The sequence below is a fragment of the Corvus hawaiiensis genome, chromosome 3, assembly GCF_020740725.1.
Source record: "Corvus hawaiiensis isolate bCorHaw1 chromosome 3, bCorHaw1.pri.cur, whole genome shotgun sequence".
NCBI lineage: Eukaryota > Metazoa > Chordata > Aves > Passeriformes > Corvidae > Corvus > Corvus hawaiiensis.
In genome coordinates this window covers 38,143,726-38,160,129 of record NC_063215.1, presented here as the reverse complement: position 1 = coordinate 38,160,129, position 16,404 = coordinate 38,143,726, and the positions used below count along the sequence as shown (strand labels likewise).

General features: G+C 40.5%; 1 protein-coding gene across 2 annotated transcripts in view; it reads left to right on the top strand.

Moving 5' to 3' along the window:
• The first annotated feature begins 692 nt into the window (after positions 1–692).
• UBE2J1 (ubiquitin conjugating enzyme E2 J1) overlaps positions 693–16,404 on the top strand; it is a 28,934-nt gene continuing 13,222 nt past the window's right edge. Inside the window, exons 1-5 of one of the 2 annotated variants that reach the window (XM_048297952.1) lie at positions 693–827; positions 11,696–11,769; positions 13,459–13,590; positions 14,155–14,239; positions 15,645–15,750. In XM_048297952.1, coding sequence (XP_048153909.1) covers positions 797–827; positions 11,696–11,769; positions 13,459–13,590; positions 14,155–14,239; positions 15,645–15,750 — 428 coding nt within the window. In that variant the 5' untranslated portion in view covers positions 693–796. The remainder of the gene's footprint in view (positions 828–11,695; positions 11,770–13,458; positions 13,591–14,154; positions 14,240–15,644; positions 15,751–16,404) is intronic. The other variant, XM_048297951.1, reaches the window with a different exon arrangement.

Here is a 16,404-nt window from a genome sequence, read left to right as displayed (position 1 = left end):
AGGGACAATTAATTTCACAGGTGAAATGAAGGACAATATGAGCTAGATATGAGCTTCAAAGTTCTGATGAGGACAAGCACATTTTTTTCTTATTTAGAGCTTGTACTGAATCAAAAGGAAACAGAGACTCCTGAGATTCTGACCACTTGAATTTAGATATTCTCTTAGCAATATATTCTTAAAAGTGCTATCCCAAGCATATTACGCCTATAACCAGGTGGAAGAGAAACAGTTGTAGATACAAATATCCCTCTGTCACTGTGGCATGGAAAGGATGGCTATCAAGTCACACTCTTGCTGGTAATTCTTGCCTAAAATAATAATCATTGGCGTATGACACCATTTCAGTCTTTCATGATCCTGAAAACCAAGAAACAAGATCCTACTAAGTCTCATAGTGAAGTCCTTTGGGCGGGGTGGGCGTTGGGTCTGTGGGGGTCCTGAAAGTCCCCTTTCCGAGCCCCCAGTTTTCAAACCCATCGAGGTCCAGAGGCACCATCACCTCTGCGGGTCGGGGCGGAGCCGGGCCGGGACGCAGAAGGGACACTGCCACTGGCCCAGCCACCGCGGCCCGGGCACGGCAGCACCGCGTCCCCTCCCGGCTGCGGTTCCGGGGCCGGGCGCGGGGCGGTGCCGGCGCGGCAGGTGCCTCCCCCCGCGGTCACGGCGGGGCTGTCGCCGCCGCTGCCACGTCAGGGGAGTGTCCTGAGGCGAGGCGGGCTCGGCAGGGCCCGGCCTTCCTCCTCCGCCCCCGCCGCCGGAGCCGTCGCGGACGGAGCGAGCGGTGCCCGCTGCCATGGAGGCCCGGTACAACCTCAAGAGCCCGGGTAGGCGGCGGGGCCGGGCGGGGGTGGCGGCCGCTCCTTCACGGGCTGCCCAGGCCGCTGCGGGCGGGCGCGCCCGCCTCGGGGCTACCGCGGGTCGCGGAGGGGTCGGGGGCCGGGGCCGAGGCCGCGGCCGGGAGGAGGGCCGGGGGCCGCGGCGGCGGGTCCCCTGCGCCGGGGCGGTGGCGGCGTTCAGGCGGAGGCCGGCCGGGATCGGTTCGCCTAGCCTTCGCAGTGCGATGGCGTTGAAACCTTCCTCCGAGCTGTAATTCGGTTCAAAACACCCTGACCGCCAAGTCTGTGTGCCCACGCATTTTTTGGTGGTTCGTGGAAACGTACCTTTGAACGTTTAGTCAGGTGGCCGTGCCCTGTTCCCCGGGGCATCGCCTCCTCTCCGACTAGGTGCGTGTGAGGGGACAGACTGCCAAGGATAACTTGGCCTGTGTGCCGTCAGTTTGTTTTGCAGAAGTGTTGCTGTACAGGCTCTATTCACTTGTGTGTCTGTGTTTGTTCACATGTCTGGTTTGACAAGTTTGCATGTTAAAATTCATGCCTGTAACTCCTGGCCTTTCCTTTGAATCCTTGAAGTGAGAGGGACGCCTCAAGAGATGTGGGTGATGCCTGGAGAAACAGCGCTAGAAGGGAAGGTTTTGATTCCTAGGAAGCAAATAGTGCACAGGCAATGTCTGCCCGTATGGCTGTGTTGGAGCAGTGGCTTCTGACCGGCTGTGCCAGGGCTTCACCTTCTGAGAGCTGCTTGCACAGCCAGAGGCCTGACACTGCCGAAGCAAAACCTCATCCGCAGCTTGTAAGGGCTGGTCGGGTTTGTGTGTCGGCTGTTGTCCTGCCCCTGCTTTCCCCTAACCAGCTGTTGAGAAATAGGCATTATCGGCTTCATGTTATTATGATGAATAGTGGCTTTATTTTTTAATCATACCGTCCTGTTACCAGCGTGGGAGGTGGGGAGAAACTGAATGTTACGGTGAGTTGTACTTTACAAATGTCAGTGACAGGCTTGTTTACAAACATATCTCATGCAGATGATGTGTCTATTGCTAAATTATGTCATTTAGCCTCACCCAACCCAAGTTGCATAACCCAAAGATAAGAAGAATCACTAAGCAAATGATGAACTTGTTGTCATTTAAAATATCAGGAAGGAATACTTTTTTTAGGGAGACATGCAGGATGTGTGCCATATGTGAATTTACAAGGCCACACAAACATGCTCACTAGTTGTGGTTCGCCACGTCATGGGAAACAGCGGTGGTGTGCTGTATGACAAGCACCTGGGATCTGGGTGGAGAGGACAAATACTTGTGGCTTAATTTAGAAATGTTCTTCCCCTTTGTTGTTACTTGTCTCCCGTATATTCAAGAGAAAATTACTGGAATTAATTTTCAGCACCTGTGTTATTCTATAACAAAATGAACTTTATGCAGCAAAGACAAATAATTCATACAATGGATCAATATTACTTCTCCCAATTAAACGTGTTTGGTTGCATATTAATATATTAAACTATTTTTTTCTATATAGATACTGACAGTTTATAAATTATATGAATAACTTTTAAAACCTCTATAACGATTTAAAATATTGATTTCAATAGTCAATATGTGTGAAATCGTTCACTGAACAGATGGGCAGAAAGGTGTTGAATAAGTATAAAAAATATTTTAAATAAATATTGTTTCTTCAACAGTTGTCCATTAAAATGAGTTGACTGTAATTATGTATAGCCACTGCTTTTAGTCTGGCACTTTACTTGCTAACCAGGTAGATAAGCATATGTAATTACTTAATAGTTCTGTGCATGTTTTACAAATTCTGATCTTGTTACACAGTTACATGTGCAGTTTAGTGGTGGTATCTTACTCTTGCCATTCGACTACAGGCTTAAGATGGAACTGTAGAATATTCTAATATTAAGGTGGTTTCAATTAATGTAAATGCACTAAAATACATAAAAAGAAGTCCACCATATTTTCTATTTCAAGGGGTTGTGTCATCTCCGAACTAAAGGGATTATTTTGGTAACTGAGCCTTCTAGGGCTTTAGAACAAGTAACTGTCCTTGTGCCTGTTGTTCCTTTGCCTGTAATAGAGGAAGAACCAAGCTGCTAACCTTTAGGTCAGCTTTAGGGATTTGGAACATGCTATCTTGAGACAGAGTGGAAAAAGTAATCGTTTTGTACCTGTACAAGAGGCTTCTACTGTTGAAATCTGCTTTTGGACTTGAGCAAACTGCAAATGGTGACTTCCATCTGCTCAGTAGTTTTTAAAAGGGCAAATCTTAGTAACCCTTTTAGTATAAGTTGCTTTAATGTAATGTTATAGGTGAAAATACACTTTAAATAGGAAAATTTTGGTAAAAGAAACATGTGTTTTTAATTGATCTTTATTTTTAAGCCAAATTCTGCTGTAGAATTATGAAGCACCTGAGGTTCATCTGTGGTTAATACCTGGATTCCTCTTCTATGAATATGCTGGGCCAGATTGATGAGTGGGTATCATTTAGGCTCTCCAGTGCCGTACTTTTTGTGTGCTCTCAAGCAGACCACAAAAGAGCGATATTGCTGCACAGCTTTGTCCTGCTGCTGATTGCTCCTAGGCAATGTGTTCATCTTCATCCTTATCCCTGTTTCTACAGCTAATATTAGTTCATCCCAACATATCTGAAAGATGGTAACTCTCCACAACACAAAGCACGTTGTTCCGCTGCACACCACATCTGTGTCGATGAGAGGCAGCGCAGCTCTGACAGGTCTCAGTTTGCCATAGGTACAGGCCGTGGCCAGTGCAGGTCTGGGATGGCCAAGTGGCTCCTGTTTCCTGCCAGTTACTCTTTGTAAGAGCAAGGAGCCATGGAAGAATTCACATGATGCTGTCTTCTCACACTGCCCATGAACTTGAGTTTCTTTTTTATTTCTTCCCAAAAAGACCGGTAATTTTGGAAGGGATGAAATTTCACACTTCAGGCTTCTTTGTATTGCTTCAATAAGGCAAAGCCTTGTAAGCTGTTACTTCATATTTTTGTGTGTATTTTTAGCACTTGTAAAAGGGCAGGCTATTTTCTGTCATAGGATTTCAAAATGGTTTAGTCAGTGTATATCAACCTGCTACCACATGGCTGATAAACCTCTCCCATCAATATTAAAGCTCAGCTGACTAAAGCACAGACTTCATCCTCTTCATGCTTCAGGAACATCCCTATTTTCTGAAATTTATAAGACAGCTACTTGGAATAATCTCTTAACTTTTTTTTTCCCCAAGAGCTGTGACCCTTAGCCTGCTGTAAGATCAGACACCAAATCTTGTAGTCACTGCTCTTGTAGTGACAATCTCTCGCTTTTGCGTAGGCTGTGACCAGGCATCTGAGCTGGTATTAGCACAGACACTTGAATTATGAAGAGCTACTTACAGTGCCTCACACAGAGCCCACAAACAGCAGTGGGTTTTTGTTTTTTTTTTTTCTGGGCAGGGTTTGTTTTGTTTTCAGCAGACCACCTCATCGATTATTTGATTAGCAAGGGCACTGGAGGCATAGGGAGAGCACGTGGAGGGAGGCATGGCAAGCTGTCCTGCATTTTTGCCCAGGGCAGTGCTTTGGGATCTTGGAGGCATAGGAAAAATAACAATGCTGAGATTGTGATCGTCTTAGCTGTCATCTTCAATAAGATTGCGGCTTTTTCTACAAACTGTACTTCTTTCTCCACTCCATATTTTGTACAAGTAAATGTTCTGTGCCAACAAGCACACGTCAGTTCTTTTTTAACAAAACAGAGCAAATAGGAAGTAGCGAGTAGCTATTGTGCTGCTTAGTGTCTTCTGTGTACGAAATAAGGATAGATTGTTTAAAAACAAAAAGTTGAACAGATGTTAAAATTTTATTAAGGCTGAAGATACTGTTTGATCTTAGTGTGTTCAACAAGCACCTTGCATTTTGTAAGTTTAACCTCCCGTTGTTAACAACGGCAAAAAAACCAGTTGTTTTGAATTGCAACTACAAGAAGAGTACTGTACTTGCTGCTGCCCTGAGGGAAATGAGTACTAAAGGTTGGCTGTTTCTGAGGGTGAGAGGAAAGCAAGACAAGACTAATTTAAAGGTTTTTTTGGTTTTTTTAATAGTTTTTAATACTTTGTATGAGTACAGGAGGCTTGTTTGTTGTGTGAAAGAATGTATGTGAGGCTGTGAAGATGTAAAGCAGCTATTCAGGAGGCTTATGGGTCTTGAGAAAGGATGTATCTGAGACCCTGAGGGTGGAAAACAGCTGGCCTTTTTCTTCAGAAATGGTGGTTCCATTTGTTTTGTAGCAGAAGTCGAAGGAACTGCCAAAGAAATGTCCTGGTCTCAGCTGGGATGGAGTTAATTTTCTTCCTAGTAGCTGGTCCAGTGCTGTGTTTTGGATTTAGTATGAGAATCATGTTGGTAACACACAGATGTTTTGGTTGTGGCTCAGTAGTGCTTACTCTGAGTCAGGACTTTTCAGTGTCTCATGCTCTGCCAGTGAGGAGGGGCACAAGAAGCTGTGAGGGAGCATGGCCAGGAGAGCTGACCTGAGCTGGCCAAAGGGATATCCCACACTGTAGAATGTCATGCCCAGAGTATAAACTGGGGGCAGTTGGCTGGGAGGGGCTGATCGCTGCTGGGGGATGTGCTGGGCATTGGTCAGTGTGTGGTGAGCATCCCTTGTTTTTCTGGGATTTTATTTCTCTCTCTCTTTTTCGTTACCATTATTATCATGATTTTAAAATTATCATTAGTAGTTTTATATTTTACTTTGCTTCAGTTATTAAACTGTTCTTATCGCAACCCAGAAGATTTACTTTTTCTCACTCCTGATACTCCTTGCCACCAGAGTAGAGCACTGGGAGGGAATGAGCAAGCAGCTGTGTAATTTCTAGTAGCTGTGTGGGGTTAAACCAAAACATCAAATTTGAAAATAAAAGCAATTTTGGAAGCTATGGCTGCCCCAGACAGTTGTTCCAGTTCTGCAGTTAGACATTTTGGTTTTGTAAGAACAATTGCTTTGTCTTGGTACATGAGATCAAAATAAAATGGGAACTTGATTAATAAAGAACATCACAGCAGTACTGACGTTCAGTGATCAGCAACTTAATTGTCTCCATTTGCTTTCATTTAGACAAAGAAGTGTGGTTTCTTTAGTATGAAGAATAGTGTTCTGTACTTCATGATGTTTAAAATCATGTGGAAACTATAGGTGGTGATTTTAAAATTATGTTGTTCACCGTTTTCAAGAGATTGAGACTGAAAATTTAATTCTTCTTCATTTTGCCCATTCCTCTAGCACAGGAGGATGTAGTTTTGATAAGGTGATCACTGGTAGTATGGCAAGGATTGTTAGCATTATGGGTTGCTTCTTCTACTGCTGTCTTTCTGGTGCCAGAAGACTGAAAAATGTGTAAGTATCTGTACATCTTTGCATGGCTGCTGAGTTGTCAGAGCAAAGATTTGTGTAGTCCCATCACAGAGATGGTAGGGAATACTTTGTAAAAGAGATTTAAAGGTACAGAATATATAGTATATTCTCCTCATCAGTGGTTTGAAGGACTTGCCCAACTGAAGCTTTGTCTGTCTTCCAGGGATTTTATTTTTGGCTGTGACTGGGATGTTGTTTGAGCTTTTTTTTTTTTTGTGAAGAAGGATCAGGTATCTGGGTCCTAATGAAACTTTAATTGTAGTCTTGATTCAAAATTAATTTACTATAAACTACTGTGCAAATTTTTATGAAAATATAGTCACATTTTTGTGAAATAACATACAAAAATATGTACAGGAGCTCAAAAATCTAAAGACAGGTGCAAACTTGGAAGGGTTAAGATGGGGGCTTCATGAATAGGCAGAAGGAATGCAGAGGTAGAGGAGAAAAGCACTGTATCACTCAAGTGATACAGAGCTCACTTGAAAATATGGTACCTTGGGTTAATTTCTAGAGTAGATACCATTTAACACTCTGTTCTGCAAAAGGGTTGTAATTGGTATTTCAGAGTAGTTGTCTCAAGCCCCCTTTTCCCCTCTTCTATTATTTTTAGTTCACAAATGATTGCACATCATTCACAGGTTCTAAGCTGTCCAGGAGAATCACATCCAGAAGGAACAGGTAACACACAGGTACCTGGTGACACTGTGTGGGTCGCTGTGAACCTGTTAGAGTTGCTTTGTGTTTAGATTTAATAAGCCATTCTCTACAGAGTCCAGCAAAAAAAAACCACTATTGAAAAATACTGTTTTCCATATCAAAGAGGTACTGTGACTCTTGACTTTAAATATGTTTCCTTACATGCATCAGTGACCACATCACTAAAGGTGGGGGTTTTTTGCTTAAAATGTCAAAGCTCTTCAAGTATTGTCATCTTACAAGAAATCCTGTGTATTTTACACATGAACTTAATCCTAACTTTTTTTAGTGATGTGATCCATTCTTTATGCAGTGGAACTACTGACAGTGTGATTCACTGTTATTTTTTCCCCTTACAAGAAATTTAAACATTACCTTTAGTAAATGGGATTTTCTTTTGAATGCCAATGCAGTTTGGGTTCCCTGGTACTTTGGGCTGCTGTGGGGACTGGTGATTCAGCAGGTGACTCTCTGCACTTTGACCTCTGCAGTCACTTGATGGTTACACCAGCCGTGGGTCAGGCACTCTTGGCTTGATGGTCAGGTATAGAGTGGAGGAGGCAATAGAGTGGAGGGGGGAAGAAAACAAAGCCAGCTGGAGTTAAGAAGACTCTCCCAACATGTCACCCATGACACATGCATGTAATTGAAGGGACTTGATGCTTGTCTCAAATGGTTTATGTGATTTCAATTTTTAAAATTTTTCTTATTGTTGTCTGTTTTTTGTAATTGTAGATAGTAGCCTCATTAATAGACAAACATGTAACAAAGATGACCTGTGTTTTACTAATAGCTTAAGTGGATTGAGTAGTTATAGAAGTTTCTCTGAGATGAAGGGTTTTATGAGAGTTTTACTTTCATTGGAAAACCTGTATTCAGTAAATAAGTTGCATCCTTACTTGTGCTGTTTTGGTCAGCAGAGCCATAGGGAAAAATTACTACTTCTTCTATATTTCTTCTGAGTAGACCTCTAAATCTTGCTTAAAGTGGAAAAAAAAAATAGCCGTCATAAATAAAAAGGTAGGAAACATTTGCCAAAGCAGTAAAAGCTGTCAAGTTGTTTTATTCCTCTTTCCCCAGATTAGGTAAGTCAACTTGAAAGATTGAGCGATCTCTAGCTTTATGCCAGCTGTTTTGGATTCCATTATTTATTTGTTCATTATGTACTTCCTTTTTCAAACAGTACAACTGAAATTTTGGTTTGGGAATTCATTTCAGAATGAAAGGTTTGCTGTGCATTTGAGGAAGATACTGTCATGAACAACCTTCTTTTTTTTTTTTCTAAGGAAAAGGCATAATGATTTACTAAGAGAACACTGTGGATGTTCAAATCCTGTCATCCCTTTAAGCAATAATACTGACATTTACAAAGACTGATCACTTGCGTTTTCTGTGTCCAGAAGGTGTCCTGAGCCACTAGGTGCAGACTTGTCTAGTTGGGCACATAGCCAGCTCCACATAGCAGGAGTACTTGAATGTGACTTCCAGACATATCCAAGAGAAGCAGTTGTGTGAACTGAAGTTTCAGGGTAGCTTAAAGTAAGTGATGATGAAAGTGGAATTTGACTGGACGTGGCTTTTGGCAGAAATAAATCTACGAATCATATATGCATATATTGTACAGATTCTGTTCATTAATTGTTATTCCACCACTCAATCCTAAAGCATGCTGGGGGCTTTAAATTTGATTCTCAGATTTTTAATATCCATATTTTGCTTTTCAGAAAATTTTGATAAGTTCAGTGTAACACAAGAGGCAGGCTGTCAGGCAGAGTCTCTGACCTGTAGTATTCTCTTTCCTCCTCAGGGCAGTAGACAGTTCCCACACTTCCTGCTGGGTAGGAACTCTCCTGTAATCTCTAGTCCAGGAACTTAATTTCCTCAGCATTTAATTTTGATGAACATTGATAAAGTGTTGCTGAGTGTATCTGTGAAAGTGTGGTTATTTTTCATGCTGATGATTATGCCACATTAAAAAATAAATTGATAATTGTGTCTCTAAAACCTGTCTTAGACAAATTCAGTGTCTTGACTTCTCTTTTTTTGGCTGAATTAGTGATACTCTTTGACTTCATTGATAGTCTGCAATTCTTTATTTCAAATGGGCCCAAACCATTCTGATTTTTCAGAATTGCCATTGCCAAATGTTTACTCAGTGACTCAGTGTGACTTAATTGGGTTGAAATACCATAACTTGTTGAAGGCAGACTTTGTGAATTATGCTTGTTTCTTCCACCACAGTTTTTGGTAGCCAAAGGAGGAGCTGTGTTCATGAATACTGCAGCAGTGCTTAAAGAAGAAACAGTTTCATGCTTTCTTCACTGGATCACATGTCCTCAGAATGAACCTTTATTGCTCCAGGCTTTTCTTTGCAGCCTCTCAGTTGGCATTTTTCAGCAATGTGGGAAGAGAAGCACAGAATGGTTTGGGTTGGCAGGGATCTTTAAAGGTCTTCTAGTTCAGCCTCCCTGCCTCAGGCAGGGACACTTTCAGTTAGATCGCAGCTCAAAGACGTGTCCAACTTGACCTTCAGTGCTTCCAGGGATGAGGCATCCACAACTTGTTCTCTGGGCAACTTGTTCCAGTGCCTCATTGCCCTCACTGTAGAGAATTCCTTCCATATGTCCAATCTAAACCTACTCTTTGAGTTTTAAACCATTGGCTCTTGTCTTGTCACTACAGGCTGTGGTAAAAAGTTTCTTCTTTCTTACAAGCATCTTTTAGGTATTGAAAGGTCACACTAAAGTCTCCCCAGAGCCTTTTCTTCAGGCTGGACAACCCCAGTTCTCAGACTTTCTGCATACACATGTGCTGCTTAGAATCATGGAATAATAGAAAGGCTTGGGTTGGAAAGCGCCTTAAAGATCACCTGCTTCCAACCCCCCTGCCATGGGTAGGGGCACCTTTCATTATACCAGGTTGCTCAGAGCTCCATCCAACCTGGCCTGGAACACTTCCAGGGATGGGGCATCCACAACTTCACTGGATAATTTGTTCCAGCACCTCACCACCCTCACAGGAAAGAAATTTTTCCTAATATCTAATCAAAATCTACTCTCATTCCCCCTGTCCTGTTGCTGCATGCTCTTATAAAAGTCCCTTTCCCATCTTTCTTGTAGGCTCTCTTCAGGTACTGGAAGGCTGAAGTTATGTCACCTGATAGATTTTTAAGATGTCCTGGGTTGCTTAATACTGAAAACTTCTTATAAGCAAATTATCTCTGTGGTATATGAGAGCTAAATTAGATTTTGCTGTGTTTCATGCCCCAAGAGTGGAATAGTATTATGCTCTAATAGCTTTCCTGCAGTGAACATGGGTGACTGCACATGATGCTGTTATGGGAGACTGTATTTCTTCTTTTCTGTCTTGGTGCCTCAGCTGGGAAATCTCAGAAACAGTTGTCTGCCTTGTCCATGACTGCTCTGTCTTTATTAGGCTTCGTTACATATATTCTCAGTTTTCTCATGGTCACCCTTTTGCTTCATGGGGTGTTTGCTCCTGAATTAGCTCATCCTGGTGCATGCCACTCTTCTTCTGAAGGCAAGTGTCCAGGCTTGTTGGCTGTGAGCCAATGCTGAGTCCAAAGCCTTTTCTGGTCCAGACTGGTTATCTTATTATTCCTCTCTAATGAACTGGTAAACCTTAATGAAGATGAAAGAGACAAACTGTTATTCAGCAGAATGCTGCTACCTGTGACGTGACCTGGTGGGATTTGTAAATTGTTTAATTGACACTTCCCTGTGGCAGCAGCATAACTCGGGTAACTGGCGGCAGCAAATTTCCACATAATCGTTGTTCTTTTTGGGTTGTAAGAAGTGAAATTCTCAAACTTTGAGCCATTGTTTATAGCTGTCCAAAAGCATGAAGGAGGAAAAGAACTTCTCACAGTAGACTGGAAGGAAAATTCCTCTGTGGGGTGGTTAGAGTTTTTTATTAGACATTAATGTATGGTGCACATGAGGGCACCTGGAAGTACAAGTGTTGTAGCAGCTTACAAAGTGGCCAGAAGAAGGAGATGCAGAAAATACAGATGATGCTGGTATTTCTGAAGTAGAAGGTTGGAGAAGGTTACTAATGACTATCCTGAAGTTATGATAGAAAAATACCTGGGCATTCACACTCAGTGGCAGGTTCCAACTGCAGAGGCCCTGGGTAAATTTTTATGGCTAGGCATATGTGTTTCCAAACCAAATAAAAACTTCATCTCCTCTAACTGGTGATGTGTTGGTTTCTGTCCAGTATTACTGTGACCTCCCTTTGAACAACTCAGGGAGTAGTCACATAATTGTTACGGGAGGTATCAGGATAAAGCTTTTCAGCAGTTGTTAAAGATGCACATCTTTGATGTCCTGTATCATAAAATATTGAGGTTGTTAGCCGTGTATATCTTGTAGTCTGAAACTCTGTTAATGATATGTATGTTTTTCCTCCTGTCTGGTGCAGTTACTAATATAAAACTACTTCAGTCCCAGTGTTCAGTATTGAGAAACTCTGTGACCATGCAACATATTTTTCATAACTTTATGCTTGTATAACCCATTTAAGTTTTATTCATCGTAAGTAATTATATCGTGTCTTGAATTATGAACTCTAGTGAAGAAGCTGGAATATGCTGGAAAAGATTAGTTAGCTGAGTAGAGGTCTTCAAGAAATGTTTTATGTATTTTTCTATGCAATGCATATTAATTTATTTTCTTCATTTTCATGTCTTATGCCTTTTTTTTTTCAGCTGTCAAACGTTTGATGAAAGAGGCTGCGGAACTGAAGGATCCTACAGATCATTATCATGCACAGCCTTTGGAGGTTTGTTTCTCTATATGTTTGCAAGAGCTTGTAGTTAGGCAGTTTTATTCACATATACTCTTAATTAATATATACTTCTCTAAAATGCATATATATTTAAAATGTACATATTTAAGTGCTAGCAAACCTCTTTTTTCCCTATGATGGAAATCAGCAGCAGAATTCAACTTCAATGGTTTTGTAGTTCCAGGTTTTTGGTGAAAGTACGTAATAGTTTTACATTGCACCTGAGTAGTTTTATGGCATGGATGTGTTTATTCCCCCATCTCCTTTCCAAGACTGTGTAAATACATAATATTTAAGTCAAGTTTTTTGTACCCAAACCTGAAATCGGGCTCAGTTGTTGAGTTGCTCACTGAAATACTTAACCCAAAGTGATCTCTGAGGATTGCTGTTTTGCATTTAAGAAAACCTGTGAAAAACATAAATGTGTGCAATTCTGGATGCATTGTAAGAGAGAGGGATTTCATGTAAGGAGTAGCTTCTTGCCTAAACACCCGGTTAAGTTTTTGGGCTGAGAGGACAACGAAGTTCTGGTGGTTAGAAGCTTAAACAGAAAACCCTTCTAATTTCACTGGATTAATTAAAAAAAGGCACTGTCCTGTGGTATCAGTTGGGAGGTTTGATTTTTAGCTGTTTGCAGAAATGTATAACATGCTAAACATGCTCACGTAATGATGCATGTTCCTAGATGCTATAAAATATACCTTATTGTCTACTAGTTTCTATCTGTACCTTGTTTCCCCTTCCTGTGGTGAAATGAAAGGTTTAATTCTTGCTATTATTTGTAACCTACATGAAGGTCTTACTTCTGGATTGGAACAGTGTCTCACTGGGAAGAGAACAGTGGCAGATGAAAGGAAATGCTGGAAATCTTAACAGTTATCTCCTGTACTTGAAAAATTGTAACTAGGTGGGCAGTCCCAACGCTGTAATACCAGTGTTTAGGATTAGCTGAGGGATTTCGTTCACTGGCAACAAGCCTCTTTTGGGCTCCTGTCCTAACAGGAGGAGTTGTTCTGCTTGTAAATACTTGGGAAGTTATTGGCAGCAGAAGTTCTGCTACACAAAAACCAGCTCAAAACCCCAAAGAAATAATGTTTAAAGAGAAGTTGTTTATATGTCCAATGAAAATAATACTCTAAATTTCAAAGTGTACCTGTTGTGCAATAAGGCACAGTAGCTGTTTCAAAACTGTTAGTGGAAGAGGAAGAATAGGAATTCTCTGGGGTGTGAGTCAAGTCCCTGTGTTGACCTGGGCACAGAAGGAGCTTTGGGGAGGCTGTCATTAGTGTTCTTCTTGGTGTAGGTCTCCCCTTGGTTCTCCAGAGATTTCTGTTAACTGAGGCAAAGATCCAGTTTTCTCTTCATTGACTCAGTTTTCCATCTGCGGGGTAATAAAACTCTTGGCATAATTTATACAGCTAGCGTAAAAAATTTGGATAATGAATTTGAGGGTTTTGGCGAATTACTGTGTAAGAAAATTACCAGAAAACTATAATGTTATATCCTTAGTGCTGCATTCTAGTAACTCTCCACTTGATTTTGACTTTTTAAAACTTCTGCTGAGCACTGTTTCTTCAGCCTGTCCTTGTTCAAGAAAATGGCATTGAGTTGTCTATTTCTGTGACAAACCCTTTTTTTTTTTTTTTTTTTGTTCCACTTCTTCGATTGATGGGGGCATTTTAGGATAATCTTTTTGAATGGCACTTCACTGTTAGAGGCCCACCAGATTCAGATTTTGATGGAGGGATTTATCATGGGCGAATAGTGCTACCACCTGAATATCCCATGAAACCACCCAGCATTATTTTGCTGACGGTAAGTAAGCATGCTTACTAGTTTTTCATTTTCATGTCATCAGTTTTATCATAGGTGGAGAGAGAGAGAGATTCTTGGCATTTAACATAATGTTGTTTTTGTAAGAAAGGTTGCATAGTACAGTATAACTGAAGATCCAAAATCTTCCAAGATGATTTTGGTAATCTCTAATTGCATGAAGCTTTATGCCTAATAAATTGAAGTTTTTTCCTTCGGGAGAAATCACATTGCTGATGTGATTGTCTAACATTTTGTTCTCCTCATGGGCCCGCTGGGTTTCTGTTGAAAACATTGCACAGATGTAGGAAGGCAGACCTGTAGTTTGGGGCAAAGGCCTTCCTTTGTGCATAGTTTTGTAGAAGGTTTTCTTAATGCACTAACAGAGTCAGATGACAGAGTTCTGTGTTCAGCAAGCTGAATGCCAATTTTGTGAGGTGGCAGTAATACAGTTGTCACATATTGTTTGCATATGGAATTCTTTTGATCATGATTTTTACAACTTTTACCAAAACTCAAGAGTTAACTTCTAGCATGTTTTTTTGTATCCTCCTTCTTCCTTTGAAGGCAAATGGCAGGTTTGAAGTGGGGAAGAAAATTTGTTTAAGCATCTCAGGGCATCATCCTGAAACATGGCAGCCTTCGTGGAGTAGTAAGTAACAATTATTTGGAAAATGTTACCCCTGTCAAACTACTTGTTTCTTAAACTAAAAAAATCTCATGAAGAATATTTATAGTGGAAAAGGAGACAGATTTTGGGGGTGTAAAATTGTGGGGGAATTTGTCAAATGTAAGGTTATGAAAGAGCAAAATAGATGGATTTGGAAATGATATTAAGTAAAAGCCAGGGTTGAGAAACTGAGGGGTGATGGTAAGCTCTACTTTACTTGGATGCATAAGCATTAAGAATTCTCAGACTGTTAGAATATTCTTTGTGGATATTTAAATTGTTCTTATGAAAATAAATGCTATTACTTTGCCCTGTTTTTGTATGATCACTAAAGCCAGCTTGAATATTAATAAAGGGGAGTTTTCAAGTCTAATGGTGTGGTTCTGAGCACTAAGAGGAAAGATAATGTGGTCTGAGTTCAGAATAACTGAATCTGCTCTATTTTTTAAAACACTATTACACAGAAATTGAGAGTTGGCACAGTTCATCCAAGGCAATATGCTTGTGTTAAAGTAATTTTAGTTTTGCTGAGTACAATATATCAATTATTTCTTGACATATCAGTTTCACTTTTAAAATATGTTGGTAAGATCTTAGGAGTTTTCTAGCAGACCACTCTTCAACTTTAGTTAGGTCTCTTACGTTTTTTAAAAGCACAGAAAATGCTGTGTTTCTAAACAGGAGTTGTAAATACCTGTCTCTTTTCTGTGGTACTTATTTTTGATGTGGTATTTGTTTACTAAATCTATTAGCAAAGTGAATTCTAAAATTTCATTACTTCTCTAAAACAAAATCCAAGTATAGATGTTGTCAAGAGAGATGCTTTAGATGACAATTCTGTTACAAGCAGTTATTAATATTTTAAGTGAGCTCCTTCCCCTATTATGATGACATAAAAGGAACAAACTCTGTGATACTTTACATAAAAGAAAAACACTGAGCATGTATACGGTAAAGTGCAGAATTAATGTCTAATAGAAAGCACACACAAAAAGAATTCCCTGTGAACCTTCTTACCTTCTTCTTCTCCCCCTGCCTCCCCTCCCCTCCCTGTCCCCCTCCCCTTTATATGCCAGTTCTGCCTTACCTTTTTTTGATCATTTTTAAAGTATGGAACACTCTTCTTGTTGGAACATTTTTGTGACAATTGATTTTTTCTTCTCTGTTCGCTGATGGCCTTCTCTTTATTTACAATATGATGTTAAAACAAAACTAAGAAAGCCTTGCAGTGTACCAAAAAAAAACCACCAAACCAGAGCTGCTTGTATGAAATTGACTTGGCAGAATGAAGTTTTGCAGTCAGAGCTGCAACTTTTATGAGTGTAGAATGAGATTACATGACTGTTGTTTCTGCCACCTTGTTTATAGCTCTGTTTTCCCATTTTAGTAAGAACAGCTTTATTAGCCATCATTGGTTTTATGCCAACCAAAGGTGAAGGAGCAATAGGATCTCTAGATTACACACCAGAAGAAAGAAGAGCTCTTGCAAAGAAGTAAGTGCTAAGTTTGTTACTGTAGGTACATATATATTCACTCACTTTTAGAGTAATGCATTGAGTAGAAAATAAGGTACTTCAGTCTATTATCTTGCATTTATTCCAAATATAAAACAAGTTTGATGCCTTGCATATGTAGTTGGTTTTTTTTCTCTGAATATTGTGCAAACTTGGAACTTGCAGTCAAACAAAATACTTTTGAGAGGGCTCTGTTCTTTCCAGCATTGTGTGGTCATATTAGAGGTTTGTCGGAAATTCAGGCTTGGAGATGTAATTAACATTATGATACTGTACTAATTGCAGCATGGAGGGAAAGTGGGTATGATGGAATTGATAGTAAGTGGGGGAGAAAACAACCAAGACAATAATGTATCTTTGCCCTTAAGTAAATAATAATAATAATGAAATAATGACAAAATTCTGAAGCAACTGCTTCTAAATGATCTCCAGGAAATTAGCTTAAGATGAGGTTACTATGATGAAATTATTAGCTTAGTGGACAAATGGAAAGCAGTGGGTGTTGTTTATAGGGACTTTATCAAGGCTTTTGGTGTTCTTTCCCTTATCCTCAGTCATGAAGTACAGCCTAGGTAGGTGGGGACGGTAAGGTGGATTAAGAACTGGCTGAGCTGCCTGGCTCAAAGGACTGTG